Source organism: Myotis myotis, unplaced genomic scaffold, assembly GCF_014108235.1.
Source record: "Myotis myotis isolate mMyoMyo1 unplaced genomic scaffold, mMyoMyo1.p scaffold_m19_p_13, whole genome shotgun sequence".
Taxonomy (NCBI): domain Eukaryota; kingdom Metazoa; phylum Chordata; class Mammalia; order Chiroptera; family Vespertilionidae; genus Myotis; species Myotis myotis.
In genome coordinates this window covers 25,968,626-25,986,079 of record NW_023416317.1, presented here as the reverse complement: position 1 = coordinate 25,986,079, position 17,454 = coordinate 25,968,626, and the positions used below count along the sequence as shown (strand labels likewise).

At 40.1% G+C, this 17,454-nt stretch overlaps 1 protein-coding gene across 20 annotated transcripts in view; it reads right to left on the bottom strand.

The window, feature by feature from the left end:
* TFDP2 (transcription factor Dp-2) overlaps positions 1–17,454 on the bottom strand; it is a 126,222-nt gene that overhangs the window by 33,760 nt on the left and 75,008 nt on the right. For 13 of the 20 annotated variants that reach the window (XM_036332329.1, XM_036332336.1, XM_036332326.1 and 10 more), the window contains one exon: positions 1,512–1,615. In XM_036332329.1, coding sequence (XP_036188222.1) covers positions 1,512–1,615 — 104 coding nt within the window. Of the gene's footprint in view, positions 1–134; positions 221–1,511; positions 1,616–2,345; positions 2,475–2,973; positions 3,087–9,588; positions 9,686–10,934; positions 11,055–17,454 lie in introns of those variants that run through there. The other 7 variants (XM_036332333.1, XM_036332340.1, XM_036332331.1 and 4 more) reach the window with 6 other exon arrangements.

Here is a 17,454-nt window from a genome sequence, read left to right as displayed (position 1 = left end):
ATATTATCACATTTCAAAATACAGACTTTAAAGGCAGGTGTCTTATCTCACTTGTACTTGCAGCTGGTGAGGGGCAAATGCTTAGCAAATGTTGGAAAATATACCCTGAACTACCTTGAATTGGGAACACTTACCTGAGCTCAAGTCTCTATGAAGTTTGTAGCTAGATCACATTCTTCACATAGTTATAGTAAATTGTGTAAGATCTTTGGCTTGGATTCTGTAGATAATTAACAGTCCTCAAGCGATCAGGAAAAATGTCATGTCTAGAATGTCTTAAAAATTGTAAAGACTTTCTGGAGCCATTAAGTATGTTAAAAGTTATTTTTGTCTAAACAATTTTATGTTTAGCCTACTCTACTGGGCTGTATACTATGGGCAAATTTTATCTTTGTTGCTCTATAGATGAGAACATGTAAGCACTGACAATGAAGAGTTATTGTTCAAATGTTTATGCACTTTTGCTAAGTAGTGCGTGAAGCCAGTTAAATTAGGTATAGTTTTTTATAATATGTTTTCATTGATTTTAGAGAAAGAGAAGGGGAGAGCGAGAGAGAGAGACATCGACTGGCTGCCTCCTGCATGTCCCTCCTGCTGGGGATTGAGCCCACAACCTGGGCTTGTGCCCTGACCAGGAATCAAACTGGTGACCTTTTGGTACCCGGGACAACACCAAACCAACTGAGCCACACTGGCCAGGGCAAATTTGGTATAGTTTTTAGAGTAGTAGGGTATGAGACTTTGTTTATAAATAAGGCTTTTTAAAAGTGCTATCTAGCCCTAGCCGGTTTGGCACAGTGGATGGAGCGTCAGCCTGCGGACTGAAAGGTCCCGGGTTCAATTCCAGTCAAGGGCACATGCCCCAATTGTGGGCTCCATCCCCAGTAGGGGGCATGCAGGAGGCAGCCTATCAATGATTCTCTCTCATCATTGATGTTTCTCTCTCTCTCTCCCTCTCCATTCCACTCTGAAATAAATAGAAATATACTTTTAAAAAAAAGTGCTATCTACTTCAAGCTCTAACATCACTAATAAACTACTTACAGAGAAAGTTAAACATTTTTCATCCATTATTTCTGTTAAAAATGTAAATGAATTGGCATGTTGTTTTCCCCCAAATGTCCTTTAATCAAAGATTTCAAATTAATAGCTCCAGATAGGAAATTAACTAATGGGTCACATTCAATTTATATGAGTACATAGTTTAGGGTGGTGATTATTTTATAAGAAATAACAGGAGGAGAACATAAAACATAACAGATTTTAAATCAATTTAACCAATGAGAAGCAAGAAAAGCCTCACACACAGAGCAAATCTTATTACACATCCAGAATCCAGAGTCAAATGTATGAAAATTAAACACTGAAAAGTGCCTTTCTTTTTCTCAAGATTTAATCAGTTACATTCAGATAAAAATAAAACTTTAAAAAGTGACTAAGAAATTAACTAGAATATGTGACCATCCATAGTTAGTAAATTTTCAAGTTCTAAGATTTGATGGTTTTCTTACCATTTGGGGTCCAACATTCACATTTATTGGTCCTAGGGTTTTTGGTAAAATCTTTGTTGGTGAGTTGGTGCTGGAAACTGGAAAAGCAACCAATGAAATGTTACCTGAAATGATATCAAAACACCGGGTTAGTGTTCTGCAATATTAAGGCCACCTTCTAACCCCATGGTCCTAATCCCAGTTTTGATTAAGTAATTTATAATTTAAATTATAAACAAGAAGGCTTACTTGCTTTGTTGTAGTGAATACAATTAGTTCTGCTAAATAGGAAATCCGTAAAATTAACAGTTCAGTCTATCTGCCAATTAACTACTGGATGTTTAGTTGGTTTTATGGAGGAAAAAATATTTGGAGAATATATAATGCAAAGCATCCTATATAATAAAAGGCTAATATGCAAATCAACCAAATGGCGGAATACCCGGTTGCTATGACAAGCACTGACCACCGGGGGGCAGATGCACAAGCTGGGCTCATGGCTGGTGAGTGGAGTAGTGGTGGCGAGATGGATGTCCAGTTGGACATCCCCTAAGGGCTCCCGGACCGTGAGAGGGTGCAAGCCAGGCTGAGGGACTGCCCCCCCGCCCAAGCGCATGTACTTTGTGCACCGGGCCTCTAATAGCTAATATCAGAGTTGAGAAATTCAGTTAGATCTTTATTAGACATAGAACAAAAAAAAAGTATAAAGTAAAAAAGAAAAAAAAAGTAGAAAGCATATTAGAATTTCTTTATAATATAAATATAAAATATTTATTATATTTTACATGTTTTCAAAATATCAAGTTGGTAGTTTTTTGATGTTTCATTACAATAGAGAAAAAAATATAATGCTACCTTGGTCAAGAATGTTGGAAATTGTAGGATTTTCAAGTGATTTCAACACTTTAACCCTTTGCGGTCCAATTTTATTTTTGGAATTCAAACAGTCTGGTCCAAATTAATTGACGGGATTGAATGTTGAACCGGTTTGTGGTGTCGACCTCAGCCTTGATGTTGGACCTGCTCCTAGCGCCTGGTCTGTCAAGTCAGCCTTCACGTTGGACCGAAAAGGGTTAAATTTTAAATTACGGCAGCGGTTCTCAACCTGTGGGTTGCGACCCCTTTGGGGGTGGAACGACCCTTTCACAGGGGTCGCCAAAGACCATCAGAAAACACATATATAATTACATATTGTTTTTGTGATTAATCACTATGCTTTAATTATGTTTAATTTGTAACAATGAAAATACATCCTGCATATCAGATATTTACATTACGATTCATAACAGCAGCAAAATTACAGTTATAAAATAGCAACACAAATAATTTTATGGTTGGGGGTCACCACAACATGAGGAACTGTATTAAAGGGTTGCGGCATTAGGAAGGCTGAGAACCACTGAATTATGGTATCAGGGCATTGCCCCCCACCCCGTCCTAAGCCAATCAATAATCTTCTGAACTACCATATCAACTACTTAACTGCTCCAAACTTCAGTTTATCAGTGTTTCTCCTAGAAAGTAGCAGTGTAATATGAAGTAACGAAGGAGATCACCCAGCAAGTATGTATGTAAAGCAGAGTCAATCCTGAAACTCTGGGGAAAAACCAACATTTAAGAGCAGGGCTACAAAGACACTTCCTTCCTCAGCTCACTAAACTCGCTCATACTCCTTAATCCCCTTCTCTCACCTCCTGATTCTCACAGATACTCATGTCCCCTGCAGTAAGGATAACAGACCATCAGACTAAACTGACAGCCCTTCTTCCTCAACCTGTGACCTATCTGCACCCTCACATACTTTTACTTATGTCTCTCTGAGTGGAAATTCTCATATAAATTACTTCTTTCATGTCTGCTCTACACTTCCAGTCTCCTCAGGCATCTTAGACATCAATTATGTACTCACTGTCCCCTGAGTTTTCAACTATACCATTGGCTCTGCCCCTTCAGTTTCCCTCTCTGCCCATTGATTGGGTATCATTTTCCCTCGATATCCACATTTTAAAATCACATTATCTTTCTCATGCTCACTCAATAAAGCCTCAGACCCAAATCTGCTTCTCTTTCATGTTTTCAGTCTTGGTATACAACTGAGCATTGATCAACGTCCACCCAGAGACCCACTCCAGAAATAATCAACCCCCTCCTCAACCAACTGACCACCATATCTTACTTATCATCCCTTGGATCCTTTAATTGGTGGGCACTTCTTTAATTGAGAACGTTATCAAATCTGGTTTGAATGCAGTTACCATGGTTCACAACCGTGGCTGTGCAGTGGGACTGTCTGGGAAGCAATGCCTGGGTCCTACCTTCAGGGCTGTTGATATAATTGATATAGAGGCAACTTGGGCACCAGACCGTTAAAAGTTCTCCAGATGGTTCCCAGAGCAGCCAGGGCTGAGCACCACTGTTCACTTCAAACAGCTCCCCTCCCCCTCCACACATTTACAACAAACCAGTCTTTCAACTGGTGAAACTGGTCTGGACAATCCCCTTCAACTTCAGACCTTCAAGGACCCCAGGACACTTCCTAAATGCCTCTCAGATTCCTCAACACGGCACAAAGCTCCTGGTCTCCAAACAGAAACCTCCCTTCCCAGTTTTATTTTAGCGACTCCCCCCAAGCACCCCACACTCCAATCATGAAATACTCTGCAGTCCCGGAAAGGCCCAGCTTAACTCCCCCGGCTTTGGTGTACACCATTCCTTCAGCTGGGAAGTCTGTCTCTGATGGGACAACTACCTTCTAACACTTCAAAATGGGATTTCATACCATTTCCTGAATTACTACTGTGTGCCAGAGTCTATCTACTCTTGAGGCTTCACATATATACATCACCTCATTAATGCTCAGGACAACGTGTGAAATACATTGCTACTGACTTCCTTTTACACATGAAGACAATGAGACAGAGTGAGGTTAAATGATTTGTACAAGGTCTCATAGCTGGTGAGGGCCACGGCTCCACCTCTCCAGCCTGTGCTCTGTGGCACCTCCTCCTTAAATGCTGTCCCTGCCTCTGTGGTCTAGGGCCTGGATCCCTTCCTCCGGCTTTTCATAGAGCCTGTTACCATTTACCAATAGTTCTACTATAAGTGGGCTATGTCTCTCAGCTTCGCACCCTAGCATCTGGGTTAGTCCCTGGTACAAAGCACTGTATGAGTCTATAAAAACTGGTTAGCATAGATTGGAGCTATTACCTTTTCTAATCTGGATGCCATACTTCCTGTAATGTAGCCTACATTGTATCTTTTCTTACTTTTTAACAGGTATCATAGCTTACACTAAGTTTGAAGTAAATTTGAATATCCAGTCCTGCCCGGCCAGCGTCGCTCATAGGTTGAGCATTGACCTATGAACTAGAAAGTCACGGTCCAATTCTCGGTCAGGGCACATGCCCAAGTTGTGTGCTCAGTCTCCAATAGGGGACATGCAGGAGGCAGATGATCAATGATTCCCTCATCACTGATGTTTTTCTCTCTCTCTCTCTCATTCTCCCTTCCTCTCTGAAATAAAAAAAAAAATTTTTTTTAAATAACATCCTATTAATTGCTAAAGATTAAGGTTATTATAAAAACTCTCTAGCCCTGACCGGTTTGGCTCAGTGGATAGAGCGTCGGCCTGCAGACTCAAGGGTCCCGGGTTCGATTCCGGTCAAGGGCATGTACCTTGGTTGCAGGCACATCCCCAGTGGGGAGTGTGCAGGAGGCAGCTGATCGATGTTTCTCTCTCATCGATGTTTCTAACTCTCTATCCCTCTCCCTTCCTCTCTGTAAAAAACCAATAAAATATAAAAATAAAATAAAAACTCTCTAAATATGGTTATTAAATAGTTTAAGAATCTGCCAAACTGGAGAATAATCTATGATTCTAGGGAAGGAAGAGCTATGTAACTGATACATACATGCCGTAAACTCAGCCCCAGGCAAAAGCACACATCACAGATCCATGTGAAGAAGAACAGCCTGGAAAAGTCTGGCTTTCAGATGGATTTTTAAAAATATATATTTTATTGATTTCAAAGAGGGAGGGAGGGAGGGAATAGGAGAGAAAGAGAGAGAGAGAGAGAGAGAGAGAGAGAGAGAGAGAGAGAGAGAGAGAGAGAGAGAAACATCAATGATGAGAGAGAATCATTGACCAGCTGCCTCCTGCATGCCCCCTACTGAGGATCGAGCCCACAACCCAGGCATGTGCCCTGACCAGAATTGAACCTGGACCCTTTAGTCTGCAGGTCAATGCTCTATCCACTGAGCCAAACCAGCTAGGGCTCAGATAGATTTTTAAAATGATCTAATACTGCTGAATGTTTAAGATGAGGTCATCTCTGATACACTGTTAGAAGCAAACGCAAAAAAACAGTAAAGCAACAAAAAAAGATAATTAGGGTTAGGAAACCGCTTGACCCCAATTTTAACCCTAACACTAAAAAAATGAAGTATATAAAACATTGGTCAAAACCAAAAAGAGAAATATCATGTCAACTGATACCAAAAGAGTTTAGAGGAAACTTAATAAAATTGATTCTAAAGTAGAAGAGGAAAGGCCAAGAATATTGAGTAGAACAGCCAAGAATATTGAAAAAAAAGGAATAACGGGGAAGAAGGGAATTTTAGCCTACCAGATTTCAAAATTATTACTTCACTAAAGTGACTGAAATAATGTGACACTGGCTAAGAATCAGATAAATAGATTCACAAAAGAGAAATTAAAGTCCAGAAAGTACTTCATCTCTATATGAAAATTCTATATATGATAAAGGTAGCATTTCAAACCAATGAAGAAAGGATGGAGTATTTTAGAAACACTTGTTGAAACAAAACATTGTCCATCTGACTAAACAAAACCTTACATTTCAATTTCTCATCTTGCACAAAAATAAATTCCAGAAAGATAAAATATTTAAATATGAAAATTAAAACTGTAAAAAAAAAAAAAAAAAAAAGGAAAAAGAAAAGTAAAGCCATAGAAGTATTAGAAGAAATAAAACTATTTTTTTAATAATTTGGGAATAAGGAAGGCCCTTCCAAGCATGTTATAGAATTTAGAAATCTTAACTGAAAAGAGACTGACAGATTTGACTACCTAAAAATAAGTATTTTTTTAAATTTTTTTTTCGCCGAAACCGGTTTGGCTCAGTGGATAGAGCGTCGGTCTTCGGACTGAAAGGTCCCAGGTTCGATTCCGGTCAAGGGCATGTACCTGGGTTGCGGGCACATCCCCGGTGGGGGATGTGCAGGAGGCGGCTGGTCGATGTTTCTCTCTCATCGATGTTTCTGACTCTCTATCTCTCTCTCTTCCTCTCTGTAAAAAATCAATAAAATATATTTTTTTAAAAAAATAAATAAATAAAAATAAAAATAAGTATTTTTTTAAAATTTTTTTTTTATTTTATTGATTTTTTACAGAGAGGAAGGGAGAGAGAGAGTTAGAAACATCGATGAGAGAGGAACATCGATCAGCTGCCTCCTACACATCTCCCACTGGGGATGTGCCCGCAACCCAGGTACATGCCCTTGACCGGAATCAAACCCGGGACCCTTCAGTCCGCAAGCTGACGCTCTATCCACCGAGCCAAACCGGTTTCGGCAAAAATAAGTATTTTTTAAGTAACAACAGACCAAATATACTTAAAAGAGATCTCAGAGTTGGTACCAACAATTCTGCAACACATAGATCACTGGATTACTATCCTTAAGAATTTTTATTTAACTTCCCACTTATAAATCAATGACAATGAGACAATACCCTAATATAAAAATAAGCCAAATACATAAAGAAATAGTAATGTCAATGTTCATATGAAAAATGCTTGATTTTAATAATAAAAAATTAAAACTTAAAAAAAAAGAAATTTTCATCTACCAGATTGATGAAGATTAAGTAGGTAGGTAATGCCCTGAGTTGGCAGAGATGTGTCTGGACAGGGAATTGAACAGTGACAGCCTGGTTCATTGGTCAACACTCAACCACTGAACCACACAGGCCAGGTTGCATTTTTTTTTTTATTAGTAAAAATAAAATCTGTTTTATAAGCAATTAAAGGGGCTCCACTGGGATTTCAATAGTTGTATTATTCAAAAATAAAAGCCATGTACGTATTTACACAATTTACTTTCACTGAATAAACTAGGTCAAAATAATAAATAGGTCAAAAGGACATATTTAAATAGATTACAAACATTCAGTCCCCCGAAATACCTGTCAGGTTAAAAGAAGTAAAACCAAACCAAGTCTAAACATTTTTGCATAATGGCTTGGCCATAATTCCCAGCTTCTTGGCAACAGGGACCCAATACTGTCCAGAAGCCAATTCCTGGCACTTGATGCACTTATTAAAAACAAAAACTTAGAGAACTGCCTGGGTTTTGGTTCTGGAAATTCCCTGAATTAACTAAATGAGATCAATCACCTTGGGAAGTGGCTAGGAAAAAGAGGTAAAACCTTATGCCAAATCTTGGCACAGACACAAAATTTTGACTCAAAATTTATTTCAATTTTGAGTAAATGGATCTTTCTGTTTTCCATTAGAATTGTCTAGACAGTAGTGATTTCTTTCACTCATCATTCTTCCAGTTCCAGTTAATCACCTTCAATATGTCCAATTAAAATGAAAAAAAAAAAAAAAAAAGCAGTCAAATAATTGTGGTTTGTCTACATGATGCCAGTATAAATTATTTTTTCACAGCACTGACTTTCTGGAAAAAAAAATTGGTTTTTTGTCTGAATTAGCTTTTGGAAAAACCTTCCTAACCCAAGCCTGTATTACATCCTCCTAGTAGAACCAAATTAGTAACTTACTGTAGGGAAGAATATGTCTATTTTATGGGTTTACAAATACGTCAAAGCAGAAATAGTGGTATATCATATATGTACAGGGTCCAACCTCATAGGACAAGCTAGCCTACAGCCTTAAATATAAAAGTTTTAATATGACCTAGATTGTGGTGGTATATGTGTTTATCAAATGTAATCTACTACATGTGAATTATCAATATACTAGAAGCCCAGTGCACGACATTCGTGCACTGGAGGGGGGCGGTCCCCTTCAGCCTGGTCTGTGCCTTCTTGCAGTCTGGGGCCCCTTGGGGGATGTCTGCCTGCCAGCACCACCCCTGTGCTCACCAGCTGTGAGCCTGCTTCTGGCTGAGCAGTGTTCCCCCTGTGGATCACCAGGGGGCAGCTCCTGCGTTAAGCATCTGCCCCCTGGTGGTCAGTGAACATCATAGCAACCAGTCATTCTGCCGTTCAGTTGATTTGCATATTTGGGTTTTATTATATAGGATATAAAAGTCAAGAAACTGGAATGATGGAACAACAGGTCGCTATGACACGCACTGCAGCGGCCAACTGGTCCAATCGGCCCTACCCAACCGCCTGTGGCCCCTCTTCCCCCAAAGCCAGCCTGGCCCCTGAGCGGCCCCCTCCCACCCCGATCAGGGGCGGGGCTAGCTGGCCAACCTCCCGCGTCCCCTCCCCCCCACCAACCCGGCCCCAATCGGCCCCCATTGGGGCAGGCGGCCAGACCCCACCCATGCACCAATTCATGCACCAGGCCGTCTAGTACCTTAATTAAAAAAAAAAAAATGATGGGGAAAAGTGACCTACGCAATTTTATATTTATTAGTAAGAGACTAATTTCAGATAATACAACCCTTTTGTTTCTCTTCTTCTGTTATCTCAATTGGGGCTATTTTTTAAACAGGTAGTTCATGTATTTGTCTAAATGAGATCCCTCCAGGTACTGTCTCTTTTAAGTCTCTTGAATCATCGCCATCTTTCCCTCTCTGCTAGATCATTCTCATCCACACAGAAACATGCCGTATTTCTTTCATCTAAAAAGCAAACAATGCATAACTCTCTGGCTCCCAACTCATTTCTGTTGCACTCGACAGCAAAATTCACAAAACCCACCAACATTTGCAATCTCCATTTCTCCACTGTTGTGTTTTTTTTAAACCCACTCCCACTTCTCCTTAATAACTTCACTGAAACAGTTCTTGTCAAGATCATCTTCATGTTGTTAAATCCAATGGTCAATTCTCAGCTTTCAAGTTACTTTAAACTATTAGATGCTTAAAAAAAACCTCATACCTTCCTTTGAGACACTCTTCATTTGGCATCCAAACCACCATTCTCTATGGTTCTTCTAACTCACTGGCTTCTTCTGTCTTGATTGCTGGCTTCTTCTCTAAAAACATTCGGAAGCCCCTTGGTTTGGTCCTCCAACTCTTCTCCGTCAATTCTTCCTCCCTACGTGGTCTGTTGTCTCTCACATATAGTTCTTCAGATTAAACTTCTCTCCTAACCTTCAGATTCACATATCCAGCTATCATTTCTTATATCCCCATTTTTATGTTTAGTGAGTATCTCAAACTTAACACCCCAAATCTAACTCCTGACTGCTCCCCATCCCTCCCGAAGCCTCCTTTCCCATCTCTCTTCATCTCAGTAAATGCCAACTCTATTCCTCAAAGATCACTGTTGACTTCTCCCTTTCTTTTATATCCTACATTCACTCCAATAATAAATCCTATCAACTCTATCTTTAAAATTTATCTTGAATACAACCTCTTCTCACCCACTCCACTGCTATCACTCTGGTCCAAGTCACTATCTCTTGTTTAAGTTACTGATTCATCAGCCTGCTTGTGCATTCCCACCTCTGCCCCCAACTCTATTCTAATTCTGTCCTATACAGTAGTCACTAGACACTTGTGGCTATTAAGCACTTGAAATGTGACTAGTGTGACTGAGAACTTGAAATTTTAAATTTACTAAATTTTAATTAAACTTAAAAACTAAAGCAGTATAGTTTCCCTTTTGATAGTACTACATTTCACCTTAACTGTTGAGAAAATTTAACATCTAAATTGAGATCTAAGTGTAAAATACTCATCAGATTTTGAAGGCCAAGTATCCCAAACATGTACAGTATCTCGTTGATAATGTGCTTATATTGATTACATGCTGAATGATAATTTCAGATATACTGGGTTAAATAAAATCTATCATTAAAGTGAAGTTTACCTGTTTCTTTTTACCTTTTTAAATGTGGCTACTAGAAAATCCTTCAAAACATCCAGCTGGCCTTGCATCTGTCAGTGTAAACGGCACACAGCTTTACAGAGCCAAGCCCTATGCTACCAGTACCACTTGTTTCTGACCTCATTACCTGTCCATCTCTCCCTACTTCATTCCACTACATTCAGACTTCTCGGTTATTCCTCAAGACATGCCAAGCAAATTTATGGCTCATGACCTCTGTTCTTAGTTTCCTCTGCCTGCAACTTTCTTCCCCCAGATATCTCTACGTGCTGTGCCGTATTCCCAGCTTCCTTCAAGTCTCTGCTCAGTCATCACTGCTTCAGAGATTTCTGACCAGCCTATATCAGCACTTCCTAACTTACTATTATTTTTTCACCGGAGTACAGGCATACCTCAGAGATATTGAGGGTTCATTCCAAATCACCACAATTAGAGTGAGTACCACAATAAAGTGAGTCGTAATCTTTCTGCTGGTAGAGGGTCTTGCATTCAATTTGTAAAAAATGCAACATCTGTGAAGCACAATAAAGCAAAGCACAATAAAACGAGGTAGGCCTGTACTTACCTCTTATTGACATATTGCACATTTATATTTACTTGTTTATGAAATTATTAGCTGTCCATAGCCTCACCCACTCTTAGAATACTAAGTTCTGCAAGGATAGGGCTTTGTTATCTCATTCACTGCTCTATCTTTAGCACCTAGCATAGTACCTGGGATACAGCAGAGTTCAACAAATATGTGTTGGGTGAATGAATGAATGATGGAAGCCAATGATACAAATTCATGAGACAAGAGTATACAGTGAAAACTAAGTCTCCTCCCAACCTCAACTACCATCTAACCCATTCCCTTCTCTAGAGACAGCTCCTGGTGCCAGTTCATTTATAAGCTTCCAGAAATATTCTAGACATATATAAACATATATGCATAAACATCCCTTTTCCTTACATATAAGATTGAATACTGTATCAGTCTGCATGTTGCTTTTTCACACTTAGTAACAGCATTTATCTTATGTAGTTTGCCTCAATGTTTTCTTTGTTAGCTACATAGTATTTCTTCTTGTGGCTATAGCAGTTTACTTATTGAGTCTTTTAGTAATGGACTACGTATTACAAACACTTTTAAAAGTAAAATATTTTATTACTACAAATAATACTTCAATGACTCTTTACACACATTGGTTGTACCAACTTACCCTCCCTTCAAAATATATGAAAGTATCCATTCCCTTTCATGGGTCCTCAAACTACGCCCTGCGGGCCACATGCAAATACAAATATTGTATTAGTTCCCTTTTTGTTTTTTTACTTCAAAATAATATATGTGTAGTGTGCATAGGAATTTGTTCATAGTTTTTTTTTAAACTATAGTCCAGCCCTCCAACGGTCTGAGGGACAGTGAACTGGCCCCGTTTAAAAAGTTTGAGGACCCCTGCCTGATATCCTTACCAACTTCGTGTTATCAAACTTTACTTCTGTCAATTTTTAGGTTAAAAATAGTATCTAATTTTTATTCTATTTTGGTTTTATTATGAATAAGGCTGACTTGTTTTGTTTAAAAGTCATCTAAATTTTCCTTCCTTAGAATTATGCCCATCTTTCTATTGGCTGTTAGTGATTTTTTTTTATTGATAGAGCCTCTTTATATATTGAAGGAATAAGTATATTCTTTGTTACACATGCTGCAATTATTTGTACCAATTTGACCTTTGTCTTTTGCTTTTTTATATATGCCTTTCTTTGCACATTAAAAATAATGCAGTCGCCAAAACCGGTTTGGCTCAGTGGATAGAGCGTCAGCCTGCGGACTGAAAGGTCCCAGGTTCGATTCTGGTCAAGGGCATGTACCTGGGTTGCGGGCACATCTCCGGTGGGGGATGTGCAGGAGGCAGCTGATTGATGTTTCTCTCTCATCGATGTTTCTGACTCTCTATCTCTCTCCCTTCCTCTCTGTAAAAAATCAATAAAATATATTTTAAAAAAAATAATGCAGTCAATTTTATAGTTCATCCCTTTTATGACTTTTATATCATACAGAGGTCTATATTCAAACATAAAAATAAAGGAAGTCAGAGTAACTACAAAGTTTATCATTCCTCTATACCCTAGAGGTGTACACTGTATATGAACATGCTATGCATATTTTACTTGCCTCCAGGTTCGGTATTTCCAGTTGGATATGCTGTTCTTTTTGTTTTTTAAATATTTTTTTTATTGATTGCAGAGAGAGAGAGAGATAGAAACATCAATGATGAGAATCACTGATTGGCTGTCTCCTGCACGCTCCCCACTCAGGGGGATAGAGAGCCCGCAACCCAGGCATGTGCCCTTGGCCGGAATCGAACCTGGGACCCTTTAGTCCGCAGGTCAATGCTCTATCCACTGAGCCAAACCGGCTAGGGCAGATATGAATTGAATTGAAATGAATTCTCATTAGTTATATGCTTAAGATGGTATAAAATACTCCCCATGTTTTCTTGTAATAGTTAAATGCCTTCATTTAAGACTTTACATGCTTGATCCATCTGAAATTATTTGATGTGAGAAGTGCAAGTTCCGATTGTCTTTTTTTTTCCAGATGGCTACTTTTTATTGTTGTTAATCCTCACTCGAGGATATTTTTCCATTGATTTTTAGGGAGAGTGGAAGAGAGAGGGTAAGATGGAGAGAAACATCGATGTGAGAGAAACAAATCGATTGGTTGCCTCCTGCACAAGCCCTGACCAAGGGCCCAGGCCAGGGAGAAGCCTGCAACTATGGTACATGCCCTTGACCGGAATCAAACCCAGAATTCTTTGGTCTGCAGGCTGATGCGCTATCCACTGAGCAAAATTGGCTAGGGCCAGATGGCTACTTTTAATGAATAACCTACTCCCCCACTCCACAATGTGATACAAAATGCAACCTTGATCTTTTTACTTATTTGGGTCAATTTATTACCTTTCTATTCTGCTCCACTGATCTGCTGTTTATGTGACAGCATCACATGCTTTATTCATTAGTGATTAACAGTGACTAGATTAACATTTCCTTTTAACTACTTATGAATACCTGTTGTAAAGGACTATCGGTTCATTTCAAATAGATCAAGTCACAGACTGGTTCTGAAATAGGACAATTCATTTTGCAGAGAGAAAAGATCCCACAACCTTTAGCCAGCCAGCCACCCAGAAAGCAGTTATCTGTCACTGAAGACAGTGGACTAGGAAGAAACGACATGGATGGCTCAGGGGATGGCTATCACCTTTACTTAGAAAATACTCAGGCCCCACAGATCAACAGCATTATCTTATAAATGAAACATGTATTAATAACTCATGCTTAATGTAAAAAGATAACATATCTAACTAGAAATACCAAACCTGTAAGTAAAATAGCACACCCATGTATAATGTGCAGGTCAGGATTAAAGGTAAATAAATAAACCTTGTAGTTACTCTGACTGCCTTCATTTTTATAATTAAACATATTCAAATTTTAAAGTTGTTATTCTATTTTTTTTATATTTTTTATTGATTAAGATATTACATATGTGTCCTTGTCCCCACGTTACCCTCTACCCCCCACCCCCCCCACCCCCGCTCATGCCCTCACCCCCCCCGTTGTCCATGTCCATTGGTTAGGCCTATATGCTTGCATATAAGTCCTTTGGTTGATCTTTCCCCCTTACCCCCACCCTCCCCTACCTTCCCTCCAAGTCCCGACAGTCCAATCAATGCCTCTCCGTCTCTGGATCAGTCCTTGTTCATCAGCTTATGTTGTTCATTATATTCCACAAATGAGTGAGATCCTGTGGTATTTATCCGCTCTCAAGTTCCATCCATGCTGTGGCAAATGGTAAGAGTTCCTTTTTCTTCTTCCTCTTCTTAAAGAATACCTTTCAGCATTTCATATAATGCTGGTTTGGTGGTGATGAACTCCTTTAGCTTTTTCTTATCCGTGAAGCTCTTTATCTGACCTTCTATTCTGAATGATAGCTTTGCTGGATAAAGTAATCTTGGTTGCAGGTTCTTGCTATTCATCACTTTGAATATTTCTTGCCAGTCTCTTCTGGCCTGCATGGTTTCTGTTGAGAAATCAGCTGACAGTCGTATGGGTACTCCCTTGTAGGTAACTGACTGTCTTTCTCTTGCTGCTTTTAAGATTCTCTCTTTATCTTTTGCTCTTGGCATTTTAATTATGATGTGTCTTGGTGTGGTCCTCCTTGGATTCCTTTTGTTTGGGGTTCTCTGCGCTTCCTGGACTTGTAAGTCCATTTCTTTCACCAGGTAGGGGAAGTTTTCTGTCATTATTTCTTCAAAAAGGTTTTCAATATCTTGCCCTCTCTCTCCTTCTGGTACCCCTATAATTCTGATGTTGGTACGCTTGAAGTTGTCCCAGAGGTTCCTTACACTATCTTCATATTTTTGGAATCTCTTTTCTTTTTTCTTTTTCGGTTGGGTATTTTTTGTTTCTTTGTATTTCAAATCTTTGACTTGATTCTTGGGATCCTCTTTTCTGCTGCTGGATCTCTGTAAATTATTCTTTATTTCAGTCAGTGTATGCTTAATTTCTAGTTGGTCCTTTTTCATGTCCTCCATGGTCTCCCTATACTTATTGAGGGATTCATTAAATTTATCGGCGGTTTCCATAAAATTCTTGAAAAACCTTATAACCGTGGCCTTAAACTCTATATCCAATCGTTTGCTTTCCTCCATTTCTGCCATTTGTGACCTGTTTCTTTGTCTCCGCATTTTGGCAGCTTCCCTGTGTTGATAGAGTGGCCCTGTGCGCCAGGTGTCCTGAAGGGCCCAGTAGCTCAGCCTCCCCAGTTACCTGGGGTGGACACTCTTGGTGCACTCTTGGTGCCTTGGTTGTTGTAGAATCACTGGGAGGAATTGACCTCCAGGCCAATTGGCCGTGAGAATCAGCTGTGTCTAAAGTGGGAGAACTTCTGTGCTGAAGACACCCTTCTGGGGCAAGACTTGCTTCAGTGGGGCTTTGGTGCTCACTGAGTCTGCTCCCTGAGTGCGTCCCTTATGGATCTGAGGAGTTGCAGTCTGGATGGACCCCCTCTGACCACTGGGTACAGTGGCTCCTGGATCTAAGGAGGTGCTAATTCAGCCTCTGCCTGAGGCCACACAGCAGGAGCCACGAAGAGGCTCAGCTGTGAAGCAATGCAAGCCGCTGCGGGGCCTTGGGCCTTCTCTTGGAAGTTCCAGGTCTGCCTGGTTCGGCTGCAGTTAGGTACATTCACATGCAAAAGCCTCTGCCGCAGCCTGGGTGGGGCGGGGTCTCAGGGAGTCAGAGGGCGGAGAAAGCGGCCATGGCCGATTCTCCGCCCGGAGTCGCGCGTCTCAGCGTTCCGGTAACGGCTGCAAGCACCTCTGAGGGAAAGCCGCCCTCAAGTTCGCTCGCTGCCGGACAGACCAGCTTCTCCCCGTATGAGACCTGGGTCCCCAGAGACTTCCCGGAACCGGAGTTCAGAGCCGTCGGGAGCTTGTGATTCAAAAAGACAGCCGCGTCCTCAGGCGCCACCCCCTTTCCTCGCCCGCGCCGCCGTACCTCTGCACTTCACCTCCGCAGCGCCTCTGGCTCTCAGCGTGCTTTTCTTTCCTTCTAGTTGTGGAATTTACACTCAGCCAGCCTTTCTGTTGTTCTGGATGATGTTTGCTCAGTCCTTTGTGGTAATTTTCAATTATTGTGTGAGGCGATAATTTCCCGGTGTTTACCTATGCCGCCATCTTAGTTGCTCTCCGTTGTTATTCTATTTATAGGTAGCTACTAGTATAGCTATAATGTGCATTACTGATCTGCACATTTTAACCCTGTTATGTTGGATTTTATTGCATTTGTACTCAATCATATTCACCAAACTTCCTAAGAGTAAATCTAAACTTTTTAATGTGGGTGACCACAATATTGCTATAAATGGGAGGAGTGAGAAATAGAAGATAAAAGTTCGTAATCTCTCCAAAGTACAATGGTTAAAGTGACCTCTAGAACCTCTCCCTCTGTAGTTGGTTCCGAAATAGAGAACAAGCATCCTCTAGTGCAGAGATAAGGACAGAGGATCTGAAATGCACGTTCCTCCAGGTCATGGGATGGAAGCAAGAGCCTATTTCTGCAGCTGTGAGAATGCAGGACTTCTAGGATTCCCCCAACAGACACCTAACCAGAATCTCCCCAGGAACCAAAGAAAGGGATCTTGAAATGGCCATAATAAGAAATAGCTCTAGCCCTAAGGGCATACTCCTAAATGAGTCATTCAATCTTTTATGCCAGTCTTTCCTACATATTTTCCCTGGAGGATCAAATCTACTCTCTAGGCTTTGATAAGCATTTTGACTTAGAGGACATCTTTTAAAATGATGAGCAAGTTCCTTCTTTATCTGCTATGCAGAACCATAAATGCCCTGGATTTTTCAATTTGAAAGGAGAAAAAAAAATTCTTCCCCCATCTTCCCACATGCCAGGATTTAAACAGCACCTCTTCATTTCTTAAAGGAACTCCTTAATTCAAGCTCTAGTATCTGGGCTATTATAATTGCTTTCATTTAATTCATCAAACCTCAAAGCTAAAAGATCTTAGAAATCATTCAATCCATTCTCATTAGGTTCCTTTGGTGGGACCTTTCCCTTTCATATTTTTTAAATGTCTATCCAAAAAAAATTGGCCCATCTACAAATTTGATCCTACTGCTGTTTCACTGGCTTCTTCATCTTTTGTTAAAACATGTCATTTTGTCCCATTTCTATTATCTTGCTCAGCCAAGGAAACCTTTTAATTCTTAATGTCCTCATTTCTTTTCCACCTGCTTAATTAGAATTCCCCATTTTGGGACAATGTATCTTCTGATTAATAATTGGCTACATTTACCATATGGCCTCAAACTTGGTCATTCCAATTCATCACAGCAATTCTTC